Below are 26422 nucleotides of genomic sequence, written 5' to 3' on the forward strand. Positions count from 1 at the left end.
GATGGAAAACGCTTAGATTGGAGGGATTGGGATGAAACTTGGTTGAAAAAATAAGCAGAAGTCTTGCATACGTGATTTACATAATTGGAACGGATCCGATCAATTGCGGGGGGGGGGGGTAATTCTGAAAAATAAGAAAAAATTACGTATTTTTAACTTACGAAGGAGTGATCGGATCTTCAAAAAACTTCATATTTAGAAGGACCTCGTAACTCAGATATCTTATTTTAAATCTCAACCAGATCCTGTGACATTCGGGGGAGTTGGAGGGGGAAACCGGAATTCTTGGAAGACATGAAAATTGGGGTATTTATATCTTACGAATAGATGATCAGATCGTGATGAAATTTGATTTTTAGAAGGAATTCATGTCTCAGAGCTCTTATTTCAAATCCCGACCAGATCTTTTGACATTGGGGGGAGTTGGAGGGGGAAATCTTGGAAAAACACTTGGAGTGGAGGAATCGGGATGAAGCTTGGTGGATAGAATAAACAAATGTCCTTGATACGTGATTGACAGAATCGTACTGGATTCGCTCTCTTTGGGGGAGTTGGGGGGAGGGGTTCAGTGATTTGGCGAGTTCGGTGCTTCTGGACGTGCTAGGGAGATGAAAATTTGTAGGCGTGTCAGGGAGCTGCACAATTTGACTTGATAAAGTCGTTTTCCCAGATTCGACCGTCTGGGGGGCAAAAGGGAGAGTAAAAATTAGAAAAAATTAGGTATTTACAACTTACGAGTGGGTGATCGGATCTTAATGAATTTTGATATTTAGAAGGACTTTGTGACTCAGAGCTCTTATTTTGAATCTTGACCGGCATTAAGCCTCTTATTTTCCTTTTTAAATCAATCTATTGATTCATAGAATTTTGTTAGAGCTCATACCATATGATCTCTTGGCTCTTAGCTCTTCTCGCCTCGTCACAAGTGCCATATGAGCTCTTAGCTCTTGTTTTATAGGGTAGAAATAAACTGTTCATATTTCTAAGACAAAAAAAATAAAAAAAAAATGATGCCACTCAGAGTGGCCATAGCCAGGGGTGGGGCTACAGGGTTTGAATCTCCCTACCCCCTCTCATCCAAAGAGAAATTGTCTGACTTGTAAAAAAGTAACAATAATGCATATACGCAAATTTTTAATCCGTTTTAAAGTTTTTTGTACCCTCCCCCCCCCTCGAGGTAAATCCTGGATACGCCCTTGCTACCCTGCATTAGAGTTCATTTACGACCATAGGATGATGCCTGTATTAAAAGAAAAATGGTGTTGCAAATAGTTTTTTCCAAAAAGTTTTTCGAATAGCCTTAATTTAGGCTGTTGAATATTAATTTCATCTGCTTTGATGTTATTTTTTATTTAGTTTTTTTTTATAGAGAGAGTGAACCCACGGAAATTGAACTGACGACTCCTCCACCAACAAATACAAAATCTACTCCAATGAATATGCCCAGTGATGCCACATTTTTATTTGAAGATTTTCGGAATAGCCTACCAATGGTTATTGAAACAGCTGGATCAGCTGGTAATATATTTCTACTGCTGATTTTATTTTATTTTATGAATTTCGTAGAAGTTACCGATAGTAATTGAAAATCCAAATATTCCGGCCGAGACTTCCACTCAGCCGTCCTCAGTGCGAAGATAGAAGAATAATAAAAGACCTTAAAATACACACACTAAAATAAATAAAAACAAACCATCAAAAACAAACACTAAAATAAATAAACCATTTCCATTTAACGATGAAAAGGCTACTTGAAAAGGAAGTGAAAAGGAAATTATTTATACCCTGTATCGATCTCGATATATTTTTGGACGTTCGAAATGATGGACGTTCTTGATCCTTTGCACATTTGAAATGATGGATGATGTTCTTGGTGGATGTTCTTGATCCGTGGGACGTTCCAAATGATGGACGTTCTTGATCCTTTGGACATTCGAAATGATGGACGTTCTTGATCCTTTTGGACTATTGAAATGTAAAAAAGACACCATCGTAACAGTCGGGCATTTAAAAATGTGTTTGTGACTGGTCGTGTTGTTGTCAAAAATGTGCTTTTGACAACAACAAACAAAGTCTGGAAATATCTCTGTATGTTCTGATTCCAGTTGTCGCTGCCTCTTTGAACTTCGGTTTTACATAGAACGGACTACACAAGTGGTTTTTGTGCATATTTTACGTTTCTATGGTTAAAGTTCTTAACCATGAACCGAAAAGTTAAAATTATGAACTATGAGAAGTATACTAGAAGTCACGGTAATGACACTGTTTTCAAGACTGTCTCTAAAACATGTTTGCCTGAAATATGCACCTGCTGTCTCAGATTCAAATGAATAAAAGGTTAAGTTGGCTATGGCACGTTTTGCCAAAAAAAAGATATTTTATTGCAGAAAATTGTGCTTTTTGTCTATGCTGTTCGGGGCCAGACAAAAAGTAGGATATTCGAATGAAATGGAGAGAAGTCATAAGATTATATTTAAAAGGAAACTGAACTTTAAAGGAATCAAAATCGAAGCTTTGAAGAAATTAGGAGAATGGAAATCACGTTTAGCTGCATTAGTCGTAGGTGCTGCAATACGATAGCGCCTTGGTACTGCAGTTGAACTGCACAAGGCAGCTTAGTGCTATAATGAGATCATTTTAATTCCCATCGCTATCATTTTCATTTTAACACGTTTTTTCTCTAACTGTCACTTATCTGCTAACCCCTTTTTTTGTTCTACTTCATTTTTGATTTTCATTACTTCAGACAATTTGCCAATGCCCTTTGCTTTAGCTGCCCTTATTGGTATAGTCTTGCATGATGGTCTATGTTGTAGATTTGTTAATTGTTCAGGTGGTGGAACAAAAACTTCTTTTTCTCCAATAAACTATCATTTATAACACTTGTAAATTTTCGCTTTTTTTATCTACCTCTAGATAAGTTTTTCAGTCTGATATGTCTTTTCATACTGAAGTATTTTCAAAGATATTTGATTATTACCACAAGTCTGATTCGTAACACCAATTGTATTCTTGGAATAGTTTGAATAGTTAGAGACCAATTTCAGAGAATCAAGCAGGTAAGTAAGTAAAATATTGTGCCAAACTCAGAAAAGTTTACCAATCATAATGATGCCGCTAAAATTAAGGCTACTGCTATCAATCAATATTTCAGTTACTATTAGCTAGCGTTCTTTCTTTATTATATTCAAGTAAATTTTCTTGTTTTCCAAGCAAACCTATTTTCTTTGTTGTTCAAGCCAAGAGACTGTAAGCTTCCTGTATAGGCGTTTAGGAGAAGGCGGTTCTAATAGTGTACTTTGTGTTTCGATCTGACCCTATTTTTAGGAGTTATAGGTTATTATACTTTTTATTGATCTTTTGTGCAAAATTGGTCCTCATTTGTAATGAACTATATCGGTCCATTATATATAAATTGTTTTATTTAAATACTTTAATCACTATTGGCCATAGTGTGTTCTATAATATAATTTAAGTATAACATAAACTAGTTTAAAATTTTTACTTGAAAGCTTTTGTGGTGCAGTGGATAGCCTATTGGAATTATGCTTTGAAGGTCCCGTAGGAGGTTCAATTACTGCCGCAGTCAACTTTGACACATTTGCCAATTTAAAGTCATAACAAAACTTCTACTAATAAGTACAACATGAGATTCTCTTGACTAACACTATTTTTAGGAGTTATGGGTTTCTGGGTTCTTCTTATGGGTATTTCTTAGCATTGGATGTGATTGTCTCTTACTAGGTTGAAAGGTGCCGCTGCAGCCCGGATATAATTAAAATGGTGTACTTTGTAGTTCACTTACTATAGGTTATAGTTTGTTCTTAACTAAATCGATCCTTTATGTAATTAAATAAAAAAAACTAGTTTTTTTTTAACTGAAAGTAAGGAGCGACATTAAAACTTAAAACGAACAGAAATTACTCCGTGTATGAAAGGGGATGTTCCCTTCTCAACGCCCCCTCTTTACGCTAAAGTTTGACCCTTTCTCTCAATTCTACTTTATTAAACAGTAAATAATAAAACTGTAAAAACTGTTAATGTCGCTCCTTACTTTCAGTTAAAAAAAACACTAGTTTTTTATTTAATTTCTGAACGTTTTGAATTAATGCATGTTTCATTTTGACTCTCCGCACAAAAATTATTAAAATGAAATTTGCATATTAATTCTTTTTTTTTTTGCTAAATGGCTTTCTCTTAGTTTTGATCAAACGATTTTGAGAAATAAGGGGTGGGAAAGGAGGCCTAGTTGCCCTCCAATTTTTTGGTTACTTAAAAAGGCAACTAGAACTTTTAATTTTTAACGAACATTTTTATTAGTAAAAAATATACTTAACTTAAGAATTAACTTATGTTACAAACTTCTATTTTTTTATTTTTTATTATGTATATGAGGGGGTTTGTCCCCTCGTTAATACCTCGCTCTTTACACTAAAGCTTAAGTTTTGTCCCAATTCTTTGGGGATGACCCCTGAATCAGAAAGGCTGTAGAATAAATAGTTGAAATTACTAAAAATACTTTAGCGTAAAGAGCGGGGTATTAGGAGGAGAAGAACCCCTCATATGCGTAATAATATCTGTTCGTTTTAAGTTTCAATGCTACTCCTTACTTTCAATTGAAAAAACTTTTTCATGTTTATTTTTTCATTATTTTTTTTATAGTAATGCTAGAAAATCCTGTGTCCCCTTGATTGATTTTCTCTTCCTCCATGACATATTCCTCCAAGGAAGGATCCTCCCACATAGCCCCTCCCCTCAAACCCCCCAAGCCAAAAAATCCCCCTGAAAATGTCTGTACACTTCCCAGTAACCATTACTGTGTGTAAACACTGGTCAAAGTTTGTAACTTGCAGCCCCTCCCCTGCGGACTGTGAGGGAGTAAGTCATCCCCAAAGACATAGTTATTATGGTTTTCGACCATACTGAACAAAATGGCTATCTCAAAATTTTGATCCGTTGACTTTGGGAAAAAATGAGCATAGGAGTGGGCCTAGTGTCCTCCAATTTTTTAGGTCACTTAAAGGGAACTAAAACTTTTCATTTCCGTTAGAATGAGCCCTCTTGCGACATTCTAGGACCACTTAATCGATACGATGACCCCTAGAAAAAAAACAAAAAAAAAACACGCACCCGTAATCGATCTTCTGGCAAAAAATACGAAGTTCAACATTTTTGTAGATAGGAGCTTGAAACTTTTGCAATAGTGTTCTCTGATACGCTGAATGCGATTGTGTGATTTTCGTTAAGATTCTATGACTTTTAGGGGGTATTTTCCCCTATTTTCTAAAATAATGCAAGTTTTCGCAGGCTCTTTTTGATGACAAAGACTAATTTTGTGATGTAATTTATATATTTAAAATCAGCATGAAAACCCAATTTTTTATGTATCTTTTAGTATCAAAATTCCGTTTTTTTAGAGTTTCGTTTACGATTGGGCCGGGTCGCTCCTTACTACAGTTCGTTACCTCGAACTGTTAGATACCCTGAAATAAAATTTATATCCGATTTTCTTAGGAGTGAGGCTCATAGATTTCGTATTCTGGCGGAAGATTTGTATTTTTAATGAACAGATATAACTCGAATTTTTTTAAGGGAGCTTTGAGCAATCGCCGAGATTTATGGCATCTAAAATATTAGAACAGAGAGGATCTTGTAGCTCTGTGCCAAGAAGCTCTGAAGTTGAAAGCCAGCTACAAGAAAATATCGCTGACGCCATGCTGGAATGTGGTACGGTCACTTTACCACCTCAAGGTGAGTCAATCTGTTTTTGTGCAATAATTTCTCAAGTACCAATGACAGTGCAATGATCAAATGGTCTGATAATGGTGTATCTCATTGAGTATGCAAAAGCATCGTATACAAGAGTGGGAGCTGTTATTTTCCTACCTATTAGAGCTATAAAGGGCTATCTATATAGGGCTCAGCCTGACTTGGGAAGACTGTCATGATTCTTGAAGTGTACGGGAATCTTGACACGGACAGTGACCGGGAAATAAAAACAGTTTCCGTCATTGTCTGGGTGTTTAAACAAAGTCCAGACAGTAATTTGAATGTTTTTTGGCTGCTTGTGCTGGTTGTTGTTGCAGTTGGTTCAGTGGAAACAAACTGTCAAATATGTTTAAAGTAATAAAATATGGATTTCAATTTTTAACGGAAAAGACCTCTATATGCAGATACACAGTTTTAATGATAGTGGGTGCCGAATTTAGAAAAAAGAAATCTGGTTGAAAAATCAGCAAAAACAGAGCTAGCAATAAACAGCTAAAGAAGGTGCAGCTTTCCTGAAGTTCATGAAGTTTCTGAAGCTTCATGAAGCTTTATTTGTCCTTAGCAATCAACGTATTATTACAGAAAAAAAACCGCTTTCTAATTCAGTTAATTAGTTGGTGTTTATTTTCACGGCTCAGTGTGGCATTACTAACGAAAACTTGATGCTGCCCTAATAACTTCATATTTTTGAGACAACCAAAGGGAAAATCTTAAGAAATCGCGGTTTTTAGATATGAATAGGTATAAAATGGGCCCAGAGGATGGGGGACAAAAGTTGTTTTTTTTATTTGGACGTCCTTGGCCCGTTAACACTATTTACTTTGCTAACTCTAATTCAGTTAATTAGTTGGTGTTTATTTTCACGGTTCAATGTTGCATTACTAACGAAAACTTGATGCTGCCTTGTCGGATACCCACAGCAATTCTTAAGCAGTTTCTCTGGGAAAAATCTAGCCAAATCCTCCTCTGTTATTTGGAGCACCTATGTTTCAGAACCATACTTGACCACTCTCATCGCTGCAGCTTCCATTATTCTAATTTTGGTTCGCAGACTTATTTTCTGTTTCTTCTAACCTTTTTCTAACGGCGAAAAAAACACCCTGGGCCTTGGGTATTTGTACTACTAATTGTATTATTGATCTTCTATATTTGGACGTAAGCCCTGAAGGTGTTTCTAAAGAATTCTAATTTCAGTTTCTAGTTTCGCGCTTCTAATTTCTAGTAATGTTTATTTTGTTGGCTATGCCTTTTTTAAGTATGTTTAGATTATTTCTAAGTAAAGAATTGCTTATCCCTATTCTTTCTTACTTAAAAGTAAGGTCATTTGAATCTTCAACAATAACTGGTTAGGCTCGAAGATTAAACTGGTTGTATCGATTCCACAGACTCAAGTACCAAGGACATCAAAATTAAATCTGATTCTTTAATTTGGTTAAGTGGAAACGTATACAACCAGGTTAAGAGGAAACGTTATACAGAAAACAGGGGAATTAAAATTAGGAAATTGAGAAAACCTGGGAACTCAATTTTTCACGAAAAATATCTCCATACGCCGCCATGCAGTTTTAGTCCTTAGCGGGTACCAAGTTTGAAAATAAGAAACGTGTGTGAAAAATCACCAGAAAAATAGCGAAAAAACTGTATTGCCACGGAGCTCTATATAGCGTAACTTTTCTGATCGTTGTGGCAGAAGACAAACGCTGGTATTAATTGACTGTAAAAAAAAAAAGCTTTTTCGTATGCTGACCCATGGTTTAGCGCTGGTACCGATCTACTGATTCACTGTCTTTGACTGGGAGTAGAATGTAGGGTTGGGGGAAAATCATCTGAAGCTGCCAGTGTTTTTTCCTAGGATTTCTTCAGGTGCTCATTTGGAGCTTTCAGTTTCTAATCAAATGAGCCTTTTCCAAAATTTATCGAACTACTTCTTCCATAAAAACCTTATATGCCCCCGGGGCATAACTTACAACCCTAGCCCCCTGGTTCTGGGAATTTGTGTCAACACTGGAGGGATGGTTATTTGCTCTTCAGAATATTTTAATAAAATAGCAAAAGTTCAATCGGGTGTATTTGGAGAAAAGAGGACGGGTGGGGGTTAGTTGCCTTCCAATCACTTCTGACTTCTATAAACGGCGCTAGAAATTTCAACTTTCAATTAAATGAGCCCCCCTCCGAAGTTTTTACGAACACCCCTTCCATAAGAACCTTATGTGTTAGTAACGGGCAACTACCTTAACTTTTAGCTCTTTCCCTGAGGGCTGTGGGAGGGGGGTGAAATCCCCAAAGACATAGTTAGTTTAAACTTTTTACTAAGATAAACACATGGCTATCTCGTTTGGAAAAATAAAGGGCTTCGGGGGGGGGGGGCTGCTTACCATCTAACTACTTTTGACTCTTAAAAAGGGCACTATAACTTATTATTTCCAAATGAATTAGATCCTTTCGAAGTTTCTACGACAACTCCTCCTATACCAAGTGCCTTGGTCATGAAAAAAACATTGTGCCCACATTGCTCTTTACTTAGGCAGTTCTATTGCGTTGCCTGTCATTATCTAAAAATAACCAAATATGGAAATACAAGTTATTATGATTTGGGCCATATCTGCATACATAAAGGGGGTGTACGTAAATTATCTACTTAGAAAATATGTTGGAAAACCTGATTCAAATGTATGAAATGCTATAAATCTGCAGGGCTTGAAAGGCATTTTCCACAAAACGCTTAAAAAATTAGTTTATATGCTTTTTTGGAACTTTTTTTACGCGTCTAACAAAAAAATTGTACGGGGGGGGGGGGGACGAAACCTGGTGCTACATCCTTGGATAGGGCCTTGCCCATGGGTATGATGAACAAAACTCATTGAGCCATGAATTGAAGATAAATTGAATCATATTCCTTTTAACATTGTCTCTTTGACTATTTTACGAGTTTTCAAATTTTGGTGAATTCTAAATATATTTTGTGTGCTTATCAATATCGCCTTTTTTTTAGTTCCGCGTTCTTTTCACTTCTTTCAAATCGATCATCGGATGTGTGACATCTTTTCACCTGTTCGCGTTACCGTATAATGTCTTATTCTTCTTGTGTATATGTGTTTTAATCATCTTGTGATTTGACTGCTACCTGAGTCTTATTTTAATGAACTAACCTTTAACTTGGAAGCGTGCCCTTTAGTGACCTAATAATTGTTATCATTGCATGATCTTTTGCGGATAAATTCTGAAACCGAAATATTTTCAAGGCGGTGCTGTGGTCCACTTTTATGCAGAATCTGGAGAGGCGTCCACCCACTCGCCAGCTATACAAGGTGAATATATTGCACGCCCTTGTGAGTTTCGACCAATCAGAGAAGGAGAGCTGAATTTGCTTTTTATTGATGAAAAACGTGGAGAGCCAGTGATTCATAAAGATTTTAGTGACGTGTTTGAAGATTTTGGCATCAGTCCAGAAGTGGCCGAAATATTTAAACCAAGTGTCATTAAAGAAAATTCAACTGTGAGAAACACAGGTATTACGAAAAATGCATCTTGTGAAGCAATTAAGCGTGTGCAGATCAGAGTCACAGCTGATAAATCGTGTTTGACAAGCGACCTTGAACGAGACTCAGAAACTCAGAAACAGAGTCTGGATATGGCGAATATAGTTTCCAAAGTAGAAGCCAAAAAAACTTATTCGCCGGCCATTTTTCCAGTTGAATTTGACAATTCTGAATTCCGCTCTTCGGTTTCAGAACGGACTTCAAACTCTGTTGCAATTAATGACTTCTCTGTGCTGCCAGCTTTAGTTACAAAACCTAATATCTGTTTTGAAAAGGAAAACAGCAGTGACTCGGAAACCAATCGGTTTCCGATGACTCAAAACAGTAACGACTCGGAAAACCGACCGGGTTTAATTAAAACTGAATTTACTCGAGTAGAGGATGATGCAGCTAAATCTCCCAAGTTTATTGCAGCTAATTCAGGTAATAAGGTGGAACAATTCGAATCAGAAGCCTCGTATACGTTAAACTCTTCCTGCATTACCGCCCCGGGGCAGATATCTCATTTTGCTGAATTTAAGCCTAATTTTGATTCCAAGCTAAATTATTTGTCTGTTGAATCAGAATCCAAACTTGGAAATAAAAGGAAACCCTTTAGCTGGACTGCCCTTGAACAAACTTCTGATTTTCCTGAAGTAAAGATTAGTTTAAACCCAATGGAAATCGAATCATTTGACGCATTTGAAAGTAGCCCAGAAAATAAAGAGAAATGGTATGACAAATCAGAAAAATCCAAGGCTTCAGAATTAAATCGTAACTGCATCATTGCCCCTGAACAGACTTCTGATTTTTCTGAACTTCAGATTACTCTAAATCCTGAGAGAAGTACCTCTCTTGATGCGTTTGGATATAGTTCAGAAAAAGAAGAGAATCACTTTGAAGCAGAATCTGAAATATCAAAGGCTTCAGTATTAAATCGTAACTGTATCATTGCCCCTAAACAGGCTTCTGATTTTGCTGAGTTTAACCTCAGTTTAAGTTCTCATGAAAATGATTCATCTGATGAATTTGACATCAGCCCAGATAAAAAAGAGCGACGCTTGGAAACAGAGTCGGAAGATTCAAATATGTTTGATCATAACATGATCATTGCCCCTGAACAAGGTTTGAATTTCGGTGAATTTAAGACCAGTTCAAATTATGAGAAAAACGACTCATCTGATGAGTTTGATATTAACCCAGAAAATAGAGAAAACATTTCGGAAATAGATCTAAAAGTATTAAATACATCTAATCAGAACTTAACAACTGCCCCTAAGCTGATATCCGATTTGGTCGACCCGTGTCACAGTGACTGTGAATATGAAATTAACCTGATGGCTCAGCTTCATCCACTAGATTCAAATATATCAACTGACCAACCTTCAGAAGCTTCTGATTCTGAAGAATTTGAAATCCGTCCATTGCAATTTGAAACTCATCTTGATTTGGAAATCCCTGATCTTGCTGCTGACTTCTTAAAAGGTTTATCAGAAGCTAGGACAGATTCAGACATGTCTAAACTTGCTGTCACTGCAGGACTTGCTTTAAATGCTACAATTCTGGATAAGAACAATAGTGCTGATGTAGCTTGTGAATTGGATAAGAATTTAGTCAATGCTCATTCAGATGAGAAAACAACTAATAGTGATGAAAGTGATAAAGTGGTGCCTGAAGAAGGTGTTGAAACTCACTTGAAACCAATAAGTAAAAAACAAAAGAGAAAGGGAAAAAAGAAAAAGTAGTAACATAATTAATGAAAAGTCAAATCAAGAAGCGAAGCATAACAAAGTTCTTCTTTTTTCTTTTCGTTTTTTTTTTCTTTTTTAGAATCGGTGTGAACCAAATCGTAAATTAATTTGCGACGATATAGAACTAATGTAGATAAGCATCGGTGTACACAGGTCGGACCTTTGAGGGGGAATTATTTAGAACATTTTTTGGAAGGAGTATTCCTTCCATCTGTCCTCTGTGCAGACATTCGAATCAGTTTATTAATATAAGAGAAGGTATGAAGAAGAAGCTGTTGAAACTCACTTGAAACCAATAAGTAAAAAACAAAAGAGAATGGAAAAAAAGAAAAAACGTAATTTATGAAAAGTCAAATCAATAAGTGAAGCACAACAAAGTTCTTTTTTTCTTTTTCTTTTTCTTTCTTTTTTGGAATCAGTTTGAACCAAATCGTAAATTGATTTGCGACAATATAGAACTAGTGTAGATAAGCATCGGTGCACACAGGTCTGACCTTCTAGAGGGGGGATATTTGAACATTTTTGGAAGGGGTATTCCTTCCATCCGTCCTCTGTGCAGTCATTCAAATTAATTTATTGATAGAAGACAATGTGTGAAGAAGAAGATGTTGAAGAAGGTGTTGAAACTCTTTTAAAACCAATAAGTAAAAAGTAAAAGAGAAAGAGAAAAAAGAAAAAGTAGTAACGTAATTTATGAAAAGTTATATCAAGAAGTGAAGGACACTAAGTTCTTCTCTTTTTATTGAATTGGTTTAGGTTTACATCTTAAATTAATTTGCAATATTACAAAAATAGTTTAGATAAGTATAGGTGCGGTATCTTTCGGAGGGGGTATTCCTTCCATCCGTCTCGTGTGAATGCATTCAAATTAATTTATTAATATGTAACTAGTTCAAGGCAATTTATCTTCAAGCTTTTGCTTTAAACAAAATAAAGTCCCAATTTCTTGCAACGTTCATAAAACTTCCTCTTTTGCTGTTGCTAATTATTCCCCCCCCCCCTCACTCCAAAAATACCTTATTTTTTGAATATCACATTCCTCTTGGCCCCAAATTTCTAACGTTTCTCTTTTGCCTTAAGTCATTTTTGTAGAAAAAAGTCATGAATGCCTGTTGTCACAATATAAGTACAATTGTTCATGCTGTCATTAACATGAAATTGCCGTATTTTATTGTTTTACTGTTATCATACAGTTGAAAACCGCTAGAGAAAACCGTCCGTATCTGTGTATTGATTCAACAAATCTAATGATTCAACTAAACATTCAAATAAATAAAGAATAATAATAATTCAAATAATGTTGAATAATAATAATGTTGAAAAACAATAATGTTGAATAATAATTCAACAAATCTAATGATTCAACTAAATAATGAATAATAATAATGTTGAGTTATAATTCAACAAATCAGTGATTCAAATAAATATGATTCAACTAAACGCTAGTTTAAATGATAGAGCATTAGACCCTCAATTTCGAGGTCATGAGCTTGAGTATGATCTAAGGCTAATTTTTATAATATATTCGTTTTTGGGTAAAAGTTGTATTTTTGTGAAAAAAATCGGTCTTATTCTGTTTATGTGCGCATATGGATAAATCTCTTTATAGATAGATCTCTTTATAAATGAGTGTTTTTAAAGTTAAAGTTTGGTAAGTCAGCTCTGTTGTGTCTCACGGCATAGGGATCGACTTGTTGGGGAGGGGGAGGTGACTACGAATTTAGAGTGTTAAGCCTATTGCCCTACATGCTTTGCTACTAGTTCGTTATCATATATAGTTATATACATGATAATGTATAGTGATACTATACAGCTATGGCTACTCTGTTGTATTAGCTTGTAGTAATATTGAAAACTTCTGTCATACTGAGCTCTGAATCTCTTAAAGTATCAAGGAGGTTAAAATATTTTGTTCTGTGATCCTATATTATCCTTATTAACATCTGGAAAGTGCCAAATTCTACAATTTTTATTTAGATTATTGCAAAATTCTGAAGCTTTTAGGGCAGTACCTCATTGTCACTGTTACCATATTGAACTGTGAAAATGAATAAGCAAAACTAGTTAGTTAAATCTGACAACGCTTTTGGCTCGTAAGATTTAAATATTAACAGTTTGTTGATTCCCAAAGACAGGTAAACCTTTAAATTAGAGGTACATTTTTTTCAGGCTGTTTAGCCCCATGTGTTTTTAGCTGATTTTTCGTTGTTTTTTCATCCACGTTACTTCTTTTTCAATATGGCTTTTGCTGCTTCCAAAAACTGGATCTGGAGGCCTTTTTCATCTCTATAAAAAGAAAACATGAAATAAGGATGCAAAATATATAGGGAAAGCCAAAGCAGTCGCTTTCCTGGATCTTCGCACAAAATTGTGCATTCCTTGGCTAAGGTTTTTTTGTGTTTGTCTCGCTGACACGCCAGCTCCGGCCTTTGGTGCTTGTGAATGGCCATCCGATTTTCAAAAGAATTATGATGAGTGACCATCCAATTTAGTGGGTGATTGCCAGTGGCGGTAATTCATGAATATGTAGAGGGGGAAGTTCCTTCAATTTTTTGGAATTAAGATAAAAAATAGGTATTTTCTAAATTTGGGGCTTGGCCTTTTTTTTTATCCCAGTTGTTTTGATGAAAATGCAGAAAAGAAGATTTTGCAAAACCTAGGAGGGAGAAATGATCTTCTGTCCCCAATTGGTTTCCTTGATGGTTACGCCAACGTCACTTTTAACTGTAGCTCGGGATTGTAGGTTTGACCTGTGTATGCCTGCATGTATTCGAAAGCAATGCTGGCTGTTCGCAAACTTTAAATTTTGTTTTATTTTTAGTAACTTATTTTAGTTTAAGTAAATTATTTGATGCTTCTTATTTCATTAATTATCGTTCATTAAAAGAGTTTTAAACATGCAAAAAAAATTTTATTTGGTCATGCCATCTTTCTTTGAGTTCTATGTTGAAATAGTCTTAAAAAAAGGTAGCGCTAGTGGAAAAATCTTTGATTTAACCCCGTTCAATGTTTATTTTAATTAACTTGTTTGGCAGCTTTTATTTGATTGATTGTCTTTCAGTAAGACAAATTAAAGCTTTTCTAGTGTTTTTTTCTCTTTTGTGTCATCTTGTTGTGTAATTTATGTTTAAATTTTGCATTGAAATAATGCTGAGAAATAGCTTTAGGCCAAAATCCTTGATTTAATTTTGTTAACGTTTGTTTACTTAATTTGTTTTGCACGAGACGTCGCTGTTTGGATTTTATTTTGAACCAGTACCAAAGAAAATAATGTCTTGGTGCTACACATTTTCAGAGCAGTTGGTTATCCTTTTCTAGAATTTCCAAAATTTTTGCTGGATATCCGGAAGTTTTAGTCCTATATTTAGTGCCATAAAAAATCATTGAAAATCAACAAAAATTGCTAGACATTAGCCTTTGCCCCTGACAAATGGGATGGTAAATTCATAATCTGGACTGAAAAGTTATAATGTTCAACTTACAATCTAGATCATGAAAATGCTGTTCCTTCCACTGATAGGTGGGATTATGAATTCATAATCTAGATTGCAAATTCAGCTATCTGCAACAACCAAGATTGTGTTTTAGATTATTGATTTTGCCCTTTTTGCCCGGGGCCCGGGCCTTAGATCGTTTTTGGTTTTTTGGTTTCGTTTTTTGATTTTGCCCGGGCCTTAGATCGCGGGTTTGGAAATTGTGATGCATGCAATTATTGATTCGAGAGTCCGATTTTGTGGATTTCTTTTTACACTGATAATTCTGAATCTTGTTTCAAGAATCTGGTTTATCGTTAAAATATAAGGCTTAATATATCAAATTATTTCTAGTGGCTTCAATGCACTACAATTCAGGAGTGTCAACGTATAAAATAAAAGGAATTTAATGTCAGATGTCATTAAAACTTGGGGCGCTACTGCCCCCCTTTCCAGATCTAGAACTGCCAGTAGTATATATTATAGTACAATCTATACATTTTTTTTCTATATATTCAGCCTTATATATAATAACTTCATAATTTTGTGTCCACTAACAACTCAGGTTAATAACACAAGTTGAATCATAGTTTTTCTTAATAACACAACTTATATAGTCACATTAATATAGTCACAATTTATATAGTCACATATATAGTCAAATTACATTTCAAGTTTCATGACGTTACATAGTTACATCGAATGTTGTCACCGTATCATCTAAAAAGCATTTATGACACTCTTGTACTTATGGGACAACTATTTGCTAAGCTGGTCTCAAAGGGAAGATCAGTGGGGCAATATAGATAAGGGGATCGAAGTATGATTGAACATACGTGGTCCCGCTGATGCATTTGAGGGTACATTGCCTTTGAATACATCTTAGAAAACTGTTATTTTGAATTCTTTAAGAACTTGACAGAAAGTGTCAGATACGGCCCTTTGGTTTAATAGAGCCGGTATTACGTTGAAAAGTTGTTAAGTGGCAATAACACGAATTATATATCGGTTATATAGTTTTGGAACAACACTAGTTGAAGTATAGTTATAATATTTACTATTTTTGTTATCATTCTTATTTATATTTTCATTATTATTATTACTAATTTATTAGCAGCTTTTTAGTTTTTTTTTATTATTATGATTTTTTGGTTTCGTCATATAAAATCTGTCTTATTGAGTCGAAGTTACCCCAAAAAGTGGTAGTCAAATCGTTTCTCTTTGAATATTATTTTGAAACAATTTGGAAAATTATTATGTTTGGCATTATATTTTATTCTTATCTAGGATACCACGGAGCATCATGGGATATCCGCAGATTATAGTCATATTTTTGCTGCCACAAAAAACTGTTTTTTATGTTAACAAAATGAGTTAGATTTATCGATTAGATTAAACACTTTTAATGATTGAATTATTTGCACTCGGTGCTGAATTTGTAATTTCTATTTGATTTTAAAACTGATTTATGATTTTAATGTTTAATTTAATTTGTATATATATATATATATATATACATATATATATATATATATATATATATATATATATATATATATATATATATATATATATATATATATATATATATAGTGGCGGATCCAGTGGCATATATCAGTGGCGGATCTAAGGGGTGTGGGGGGCACCTCATCCCCCCACGTAGTGGTGGATTTGTAGTTGGGACCATTTGCTCCCGTTTGGGTTGGGACGAAAGTTACCTTTTTTTCGTACTTCGTTTTTAGTAGTTTAGTTTTTTTTATTATTAAGACTGTTCCTTTTTGCAAACAAGTTTGAAACAAGGTTTTAGTTGCTTTTTGCGGTCTCTGTTAGAGTTTACTAATGACGCATGCCGCTAAAAAGTATTTAATTAAATTTAGGTTTATCAAGGGAATCTTTCGTATTACCACAAAAGCCAACTGGGATTCGAGAATCTTCATTTCGTAATAACAATCAGGGAAAATTTAAAATCCTAACTTTTTTAGGCTGTCGAAATAATATTTCAGGATTGTGCTGTCACAATGGGGCTGAAAAACTAAGTATTGACTTGTTTTTACTATCAAAAACTTGTTTTTGAGTCTTGCTATGGCACTGAGGCGAAGAAAATTGATATCATTACTTTTTGGCTGTCTGTTTCAGTTCTTTTAGTTCGCTTTGTTTGCGAAGCGGGGTGATTTTTACACCATTGTTGGTTTTTACGGGGTTTGTATAATAGAAAATAAATGTGTGAGAAGTGAAAAAATTGTTAATTTAAGTTCTAGATTTTGGTGAGCTAATGATGACCACTTTACTGCCTATTTTCATTTAATTAAAGGTCTGGATTATATGACACACCACCTCCTCTGTTCACCCTAAAACATCAAAATAAAGGCCAAACTCATTAGAATTTTAATAAGGGTTTTTACATGTATATACTTAAAACTAAGTATACGAGTCGAAATACTCTTTCAAAGGTCGGAGTAATCATTTAAGAACGATGGATTGTCGAAAAACTGTTTATAAAAGTAGGCAAATAATTATGTGTTTATTTTTTTTTTATCTAGCTAGTATATATCGGTCTCTGAATTCTCAGTTTGAATCAGTGGAATGACATCGATTTTTTTTTTTTGTTCAAACATTTGCTAATAAAAGGTTGATAAAAATTGGAAATTCACACAACTTGAGTTAACCACGGAAACGGAATGCATCTACAGTATTACTTCGGAATTTCTCACATTCTCAATACCAACCGGTCACAAAATATAGTTATGTTTTTGTATAGGGGCTGCATATATTTGCCCATAATTGTCTAAACTGCTGTGTATACCGCTGACGATTTTTATACTTAATTTGATACATGCCATCCAATTATATTTCCACGATTAGTTGTTTATAAATCATGATTTCTATAGGACAGTTCTCTTACTTAATGCTAAATCTGAGTCAATTTTCAGATTTTATTTTTGTGTTCAACAGACAAATCGAGATTTAAATGTTTAAACTAAATATCTGAAAATCTCAAGATAAAAAAAAAGATTAATTAGAAATCTCCACCGCTTGAAACCCTGAAAATTTATATCACCAATTCGTACTTATCAAATACACAGAAAACAAACTCATAATTATTTGTTTTTTAAGGGGTATTTCAACTCATATACCTAGTTTGAAGCACAAACCTACATGCATCTTTAATAGAGTTCATATTTTTCTGAAGATTTTGGCCTTTATTCGAACATTTTAGGATGAATAGAAGAGGAAATCCTAACAACAAGCTTTAAACTGACAGGACTTGCCGTTATAAGCGTTCACCGAAATATTGAGGTGGACGTCGACCGTGTAATAAATAGATATGGCGGGGTGAAAATATATATATATATATATAATATATATATATATATATATATATATATATATATATATATATATATATATATATATATATATATATATATTCAGAAATTTTGGAGCTATTTTTCCTGGGTCAATTTCGGCATCTTTAATGGGATTTTCCCATTGTAAGAAAAAAAATGTAGTAATATGATTTTTTTAATATAAAATTATTTAAATTGCTGTAAATTATGCACTTATTTTATGGGAAATTATATGAGATAATTTCCTATAATTTTTCAGCCCTTTTGAGCCCTTTTCTGAATAGTTCTTTTAACTTTTTTTGGAAAAAAATTTATGATCTTTAGAAAGTCATTCATGGCGGAACCAGCTTTGTCTTTTGTTTATTGTTATTTTGCATAATTTTTAGGTAAACAATCGAAAGGTTTTTTAATGTATGTTGATAATTCTGACAGTTAAAATCAGCCGGTGTATTTTAAGGTGTGTCACATGTTTTGGCTTGAGAATCAAATAAGCCAGTGAAGCCTTTTTTTTTCTTTTTCTTTTTGTATAATAGATAAAAACACTACAGGGATAAGAAGAGACACTACTTGTGTGGCTAAATTAAAGGCGTTTTGGCCATCAGACCTTTGAACTTTTGGTTAAGACTACATTTTAGAATTTTTAGCTGGCAAATCATAAAATTTTAACCCATAGAAAAAGAGGGTTTACTTGTAAGAAATGTGGTGGCTCAAAATTTTTCATTTTGTTTACTGCTTTTAAATTTTTTACAAGAAATGCAAATTTTTTTACAAAATTGAAATTTGATATAGCAACAAGAGGTTCAAAAAAACAGTGGGTAAATGAGATGGGGCTGTTTGGCTGTTGCTTCTGACAACTGCATAAGGAGTAATGCTACTGGCTGAAATATGACAATTTACGTCGCAGAAATAAACCAATAGAATTAAAGCACACTTTTAACATGGAAAATAAGGACAGATATCTCTCTTTGGTGCTACTGTCTACTGTGAAACTTCTGGGTGCGCTAGGGTGCGTTGGAATGTCGTTTAGGGTACGTTGCATCAACAATGATGACGGGTGGTAAATTTTGCGTTGAAATAATGTCGGGAATAAGTATTGGGATACATTCTCTGGTTTAATTTAATTTTGTTTAATTTATTTATTTTAATGTTAGTTGATATATCTTTTTTATTTGATCATATCGTCTCTCTTTGAAATTTATTTTGAAAAATGCCGGCAAATAATGTACTTATTCTAAGTGAAGCTGGCTATCCTTTTCTAGTATTTTGAAAATTTGGGTTGAATGTATGGGAATATTGATTTTGAGTGCAATTCATCTCGTTCCGTGAATCTATCACAATGTGAATCCCCTCTTTCCTTCTTTTTGCTCTCATGTATGGAAAAGGGGAATTAACTCTGCTTTTACATATATTCTAAATTGATTTTTTGACTGAATTGTAACATAAGGTAGATTTTATAATGTATTTGGATTTTTTGTTGCAGCCTAGGTTTTCCTCCTTTTTTTCTTGTGTCGGAATATCAGAATTGGAATGTTGTATTCCCAATTCTTACACAAAATATAGACATACAATATGTTTATGTCCAATTTTAATTGACTTTTTGACTGAATTGTAACATAAGGTAGATTTTATAACGTATTTGGATTTTTCGTTGCAGCCTAGGTTTTCTTCCTTTTTTTCTTTCGTCGGAATATCGGAATTGGAATGTTGTATTTAATTGCGTCTTGTGGAACAATAAATCATACTAAGCATGTTTCTTTGTGTTGTTGATAGTTATATTTTTTAATCTTTTTACATTATATATGTTTAAATTAACGTCTTCAGTAGAGTTTGGTGGGAATTCAGATATATTCCTTCGAATGATCTAGACGATTTCTCTGATTCTTAGTCCTTTTGGTTTTTAAAAAGCCAAAATCACGGGATAAAATGAATAATAAATAATTGTTCCTTGTTTTTATGTAGCGTATTGTGCATTCGTAAACATATCTTAGAAATTTACTCAATGAGGATGAGTAATAGTTCTTACGACTTCTGAGTCTGATCATAGTGATTCCTGATGAAAATAGTGATTCCATAGTGATTCCGTTTAAGCGACGAAACAGAGTGGACCATTTAATAAGAAACCAGCTCCCTGTTGCACAGAGCCGTTAATGGGGCCCAAATCCTACAACTGGAATGAGTTAGTTCCGGAAAGGTCTCCTTTTTACAGAGAACATCATTCAGGCTCGTTTCTGAGAGGCAGCAATCGTTTATCCTATAATTTTTGAGTGTCCTTGCTTAAGCTTCTGTGGGGGTTCAGCCTCTTTTCACTCGCGCGGCTCGTCATACAAGACACCCCCTTGACCTGGTCCTATAACTTGAAAGCCGTAGTAGTATTATCTCTCTATAGTTCTTCTGTTTGCGTAAGGTGTTTTGTGGGAATAGATTTTATTCCAGTTCCTCAAGTCCTTTGTGTCCCGCTGCAGAAGCCATTTTACTGATCGGCCGTACAATCGATAGAATGTTTAACAAACACACCGCAGTGAGTTGCACCTCCGACTCTCAGCTTGCTTAGGACTGGGGCTTGGATTCCTGACTCCGAGTCTCCAACCATAGATTTTGGACACTGTAGCTCTTCAGATTTTGACTCCCATCATGGAGATTGGGAGGTTCAAGTGACAAACAAAACTATAAATGACCCTTACCTCCAAACGCACAAGAAAGAATATTTTTTTTTCCCTAAGATGTGATTAAATTGAATTTTTTAAGACTGAAAGGGGTTGGCGATTATTACATAGGAGGTCTACCTTTACGGGACTTCGTTGTGAACTAGTCATAAAAGTTAGTCATGATAAGTCACGTCCAACGCTTTCATTTTCTGTCTTACAAAAATTACTTGGGCAGGAACAATTTATTTTTATTTTTGTGCATTTGGAAATAAAAGTGTTTCTTCCAATTCTTCTTCAATAATTTTATTTTGCTTTTTTTTAATAGTAAGTAGTTCAGGACAGAAAAAGAATATATTCCCGTATCAAACAGTTCATGGTAACAAACTGTAGTAAGCAGCGACCCGGCTCAATAGTAAACGAAACTCTAAAAAACGAACTTTTGGTGCTAAAATATACATCAAAAGAATCAGATTTTCATGCTGATTTTAAATATATAAGCTTTATCAAATTTAGTCTTTGTCATCAAAAGTTACGAGCCTGAACAAAATTGCCTTATTTTAGAAAATAGGGGAAAACATCCCCTAAAAGTCACAGAATCTTAACGAAAATCACACCATCGCATTCGGCGTATCAGAGAACCCTATAGCAAAATTTTCAAGCTCCTATCTACAAAAATGTGGAATTTCGTATTTTTTGCCAGAAGACAAATCACGGGTGCGTGTTTTTTTTTTTTTTTTTTTTTTTTTTTTCAGGGGTCATCGTATCGACCAAGTGGTCCTAGAATGTCGCAAGAGGGCTCATTCTAACGGAAATGAAAAGTTCTAGTGCCCTTTTTAAGTGACCAAAAAAATTGGAGGGTACCTAGGCCCCCTCCCACGCTCATTTTTTCTCCAAAGTCAACAGATCAAAATTTTGAGATAGCCATTTTGTTCCACATAGTCAAAAACCATAATAACTATGTCTTTGGGAATGACTTACTCCCCCACAGTCCCTGGGGGAGGGGCTGCAAGTTACAAACTTCGATCAGTGTTTATATATAATAATGGTTATTGGGAAGTGTACAGTCGTTTTCAGGGAATTTTTTTTTGGTTTTGGGGGTGGGGTTGAGGGGAGGGGGCTATGTGGGAGGATCTCTCCTTGGAGAAATATGTCATGGGGGAACAGAAATTCAATGAAAAGGGCGCAGGATTTTCTAAAATTACCATAAAAGAAAACAATGAAAAAATAAACATGGAAAAGTTTTTTCAATTGAAAGTAAAGAGTAGCATTGAAACTTAAAACGATCAGAGATTATTACGCATATGAGGGGTTCTAAAAATACTTTAGCATAAAGAGCGAGGTATTTAGGAGGAGATAAATACCTCACTTTATGCTATAGTATTTTTAGTAATTTCAACTATTTATTCTACGGCCTTTCTGATTTAGGGGTCATTCTTAAAGAATTGGGACAAAACTTACGATTTAGTGTAAAGAACGAGGTATTAACGAGGGTAAAAACCCCCTCATATACATAATAAAAATAAAAGAATATAAAAGTTTGTTACGTAAGTTAATTCTTAAATTAAGTATATTTTTTACTAATAAAAAAATTCGTTAAAATTAAAATTTATAGTTGCCTTTTTATGTAACCGAAAAATTGCATGGCAACTAGGCCTCCTTCCCCATCCCTTATTTCTCAAAATCGTCTGATCAAAACTAAGAGAAAGCCATTTAGCCAAAAAAGGAATTAATATCCAAATTTCATTTTAATTGTTTATGTGTGGAGAGCCAAAATCAAACATGCATTAATTCAAAAACGTTCTGAAATTACATAAAAAAAACTAGTTTTTTTTAACTGAGAGTAAGGAGCGACATTAAAACTTAAAACGAACAGAAATTACTCCGTATATGAAATGGGTTGTCCCCTCCGCAATCCCTCGCTCTTTACGCTAAAGTTTAACTCTTTGCCACAATTCTGCTTTTTAAAACAATTAAAAGCTTTAGCGTAGAGAGCGAGGGATTTCGAAGGGGACAACCCATTTCATATATGGAGTAATTTCTGTTCGTTTTAAGTTTTAATGTCGCTCCTTACTTTCAGTTAAAAAAACTAGTTTTTTTTATGTAATCTCAATTTAAAGAATATCCTACGCACGACAGTGTGAAAGTGACGGAAAAATCCCCGAAAAAAGTTCAATTTAGCAACCCTGAGTGACTCTTAGACTTTAATATTAAATATTGCTTTTAAAACTAAACGCCCTGACCACGTCTACATCTCCTTTGCACATATTCATAGTAATGCTGGTAAGTGATATATCCCATGCCTGTAAATAGGTATTGGTAATTCTGAAGATTGGATTCTTGAAAAACTTAATTCTTTAAATAGTCAAAGGCTTAGAAATAACAGCCTTTTCGTAACGACTGTTTGTAATGAATTTGGTAATGACTGTTCTTACAGGCTAGGTGGCCATCTTTTCAGTGTGTTTCTACAGGCTTTTGGTAGACAGTGTAATCGAATATTTCGGTTTCAATGATTTGTTTTCAAATGTTAGAAATGACGCAATGGGAATCCACATATGGCTTTTCATTAGATTGTTAAGGACTTTTCCATTATTAATTTATATCTGATGTCGCCTAGATCTTGCACTTTAAATACATCAAATTTGAGCTAGCACAAAGCTACTTGAAAACTAAAAATTTCAAAAGTGAAAAGTCAACCTAATATCTTCCCCCTTTCATTATTTTTGGTTTTGACAGTTCAACTATAAAATTAATTCTTTTTTAGTTGTTGTTTAATGTTCCGTTTTCTAAAAATTGTTTTCGATGTTTTATTTCCATTTTTACTTGAAACAAAAATATATACAAAAAACGGGTATTTTTTAATAAGACAGTGAAATTAAAATATAAAAGTCCTTTACTCAAAAACAATAATAAAGTAAAATATTTGTATTTCATATCCTGAATCGTTTACCAACGGACAAATTGATAGACTGAAAAACTAGCTGAAAAAAAAAACAAACAAAGAAAACACATCAACACTAAACAAAACTCAGAAAGAAAAACAATAGGGAACTCACATTTAAACAAAATCCAATAGTGGATTATTTGTTACGGGGCATGGCAGGAGGGTTCATCATGTGGTTCTGCCAAATCTAACTAAAGGAAGTACGAGCCAAGAGTATTTTAAAGTGTTTTAGCTATTTTATTTACTTCTAAAGATGACCCATTTGTTTTAACTATTATGATGGTTTTACGCATTCAAGAGACAGCAACTGTGATTTTGTTATTACAAACAAAATGTTTTTGGTGAAAATACTCCTTATTTTGTGGCGTCAAGAAAGTTGACAAACATCATTTTTTGGGAACTAATTTCCTCTCTTGTCGAGAGTATGTCGATCGGGTCCAATTCGCATGCGTGAGGAAGCTGAGTGTGACTTCGTTCCAAGAATCTGCTACGATCCCGCTCGATTATCCCTCTGTACAAGTTACATTAGCCTATTGCTGAATACGGGTGTATGCCTGCTTTACGCAGGGGCTCCTGAGGCCAACTGGTATCATTCCTTGAGATCCAAACTAGGGCCTGAAAAGCAAGCTGCAGCCCGAATCGGGGACTTTTATCGGATTATGTTTAATACTGGTTTCTTATTCCTAAGATAAAAAGATGCTAGATCTAGCAGTTGTTGCAGATGTTCTTTACTTTCCGCTACTAATGCTATGTCATCCGCAAAAAGTAATGCTTGCACTTGAAAGCTTAATTATGGGGGCGCCTCTGCCTATCAAATATTCTTCAAAATCATTGCCTACTTGCCAAGAAAATCCTTGCCTACCCGTACCACAATCTTAATTATATTACATATAGATGCTATAATCTTAACAAATACGCTTGGTAGCCCTAGTGCTAACAACGACTCTATCATTAAACTTCTATCCTCTCCATCAAACGCCCTTTTAAATCCAAAAATGCAACAAATAGCCTGCCCTTTTTTCTCCTAACTTGTTTCCTAATTATCCCTAATAAAATAAAAATCTGGTCTATAGAACTATAGCCTTTTATGAATCCTGCCCGTGAATCTGATGAAATTCTATTTTGGTCTATTCAACTATCTATCCTATAACATAATATCTTAGCAAAAACCTTACTAAACACATTACTTAGGCTTATACATCCATAATTCCCATGGTCTAATCTATCCCCCTTTTTAAATAACGGCACTAGAATAGACGTAGCCCAAGACAAGGGCCATCCTGCGCTGTTCAGTATACCGGAAAACATCCCTGCTATAATAGGCAGTAGCCACACCCGTCCCCACTTCCAAAGTGCGGTTGGTATTTCATCTATACCTGGAGCAGACCCGCCTCTCATTACTTTCATTGTCTCCCATACTTCATTTACCGGGATGGGAGCAACCAATTCGTAATCACATTCTTTATTGGCCTATCAACTACATCAGGTACTGTAGATACCAGATCTACACTCAAACTAGCTCCTCCTTGGTCCCTAATCATTTCATTTTCTCTCTCCTCAAAATATGTAGGCCAAGAATCTACTGCTGGAATACCATCATAAACCTCTATTCCTCCTATAGAATTTTTAACTATATGCCAAAGGGTCCTAATATCCCCTTCTCTGTCATCTTTTTTCAGTTGCTCTCCTGTCCTAATTTCATGCTCTTTTTTCTTAATCTTCAACATTTTTTATACTGATTCCGAACCAAGTTATAATCCCTATAAAATGTAGTATTTTCCCTACTACCTATGCTATCCCTTGCTTTCCGCAGTGCCTCCAAAACCTCCTGGGGTTCCTTTTCACAATCATCATCAAAATATCCATTCTTAAAATCATTCTTAACTCTGCGATTTAACTTTGAACCTACCTCATATACAACATCATTAACAAATGCTAATGACTCCTCCACCATCACCTAATCAAACCAAACATTTCTCTACTTCCTGATGAACGTCTTCACTCGTCATCATACTCTGAAAATTTTTCTCTTTCTCTTCTGTTACTTTCAGTGCCTTTCTAATCCCTAAATGCTCATTTTCCCTGCGTTTTTTCTTCCTATAACTATTAGCCGCTAATTCCTTAGAACTAATCCACTCTAAAGTAGCCTTAAAGGCAAGTGATCCGAACTACCGCTGCTATCTCCTCGAAATCCACACATACACGCCAAAGAGGAACATCCACCAAAATATAATCAATCACACTTGGAGAAGCCTCAGAAAATAAGTGAAATTTCCCACACCTCCAGCTTTTCAAACTCTTCCATTCAAAATAAAAAAAATTCCTTACCACAAAAATCCAAAATTTTACGGCCCCAATTATTCTTTCGTCTACTATGGTGCTTACTCGTCCTCGGAGGGAGATGGATTACTAAACCTCTCAAGCATCTTCATCCGTACAGGCATGAGGTGACATCAAAACTTCTCGAGTAACCACAACATAACCATTAAAGTCCCCCATAAGACAAAACGAATTGGAAAGAAACTGAATAGAAAATTTACGTTTTTCATCCTCTAATATACACCACGTATCCTCCTCGTTGTACGTTTTTCACCGTTCATCGGCTTCGACTCTCAGCCATATCGAATTACAAGAAACAATCTTCAGTCGTTAGACTTTATGCATAGACAAAAAATTCTCAGATACAAAAATTGCCACTCCACCATAATTTCGTCCATTCCTAGATTTTTTACGATGGAAAAAAAAAAAATACTTAGCCTTGCGACACGTGGGATTGAACCTCCAAACCTTCGGTTAAAAAGTACGGCTATATCCATTACGCCATCACAAGTTTTTTTACGATGGACACCGTAATACCGAAACCTTTCAAACTGATTTTCATTTTCCAACTAAGTTTCAGATAATGCTACAATATCTAACATACACTGCGATACCAAGAGACTATTAATTTTCGATTTCACTCCATCCTTGAATGTTCC

The 26422-nt window shown here is 34.7% G+C and overlaps 1 protein-coding gene across 3 annotated transcripts in view; it reads left to right on the top strand.

Annotated features, from left to right (window-relative positions):
• LOC136038477 (BCAS3 microtubule associated cell migration factor-like) overlaps positions 1-26422 on the top strand; it is a 115600-nt gene that overhangs the window by 79196 nt on the left and 9982 nt on the right. For all 3 annotated transcript variants that reach the window (XM_065721548.1, XM_065721547.1, XM_065721549.1), the window contains exons 8-9: positions 1370-1518; positions 5593-5751. In XM_065721548.1, coding sequence (XP_065577620.1) covers positions 1370-1518; positions 5593-5751 — 308 coding nt within the window. The remainder of the gene's footprint in view (positions 1-1369; positions 1519-5592; positions 5752-26422) is intronic.

This window comes from Artemia franciscana, chromosome 18 (genome assembly GCF_032884065.1).
Source record: "Artemia franciscana chromosome 18, ASM3288406v1, whole genome shotgun sequence".
Taxonomy (NCBI): domain Eukaryota; kingdom Metazoa; phylum Arthropoda; class Branchiopoda; order Anostraca; family Artemiidae; genus Artemia; species Artemia franciscana.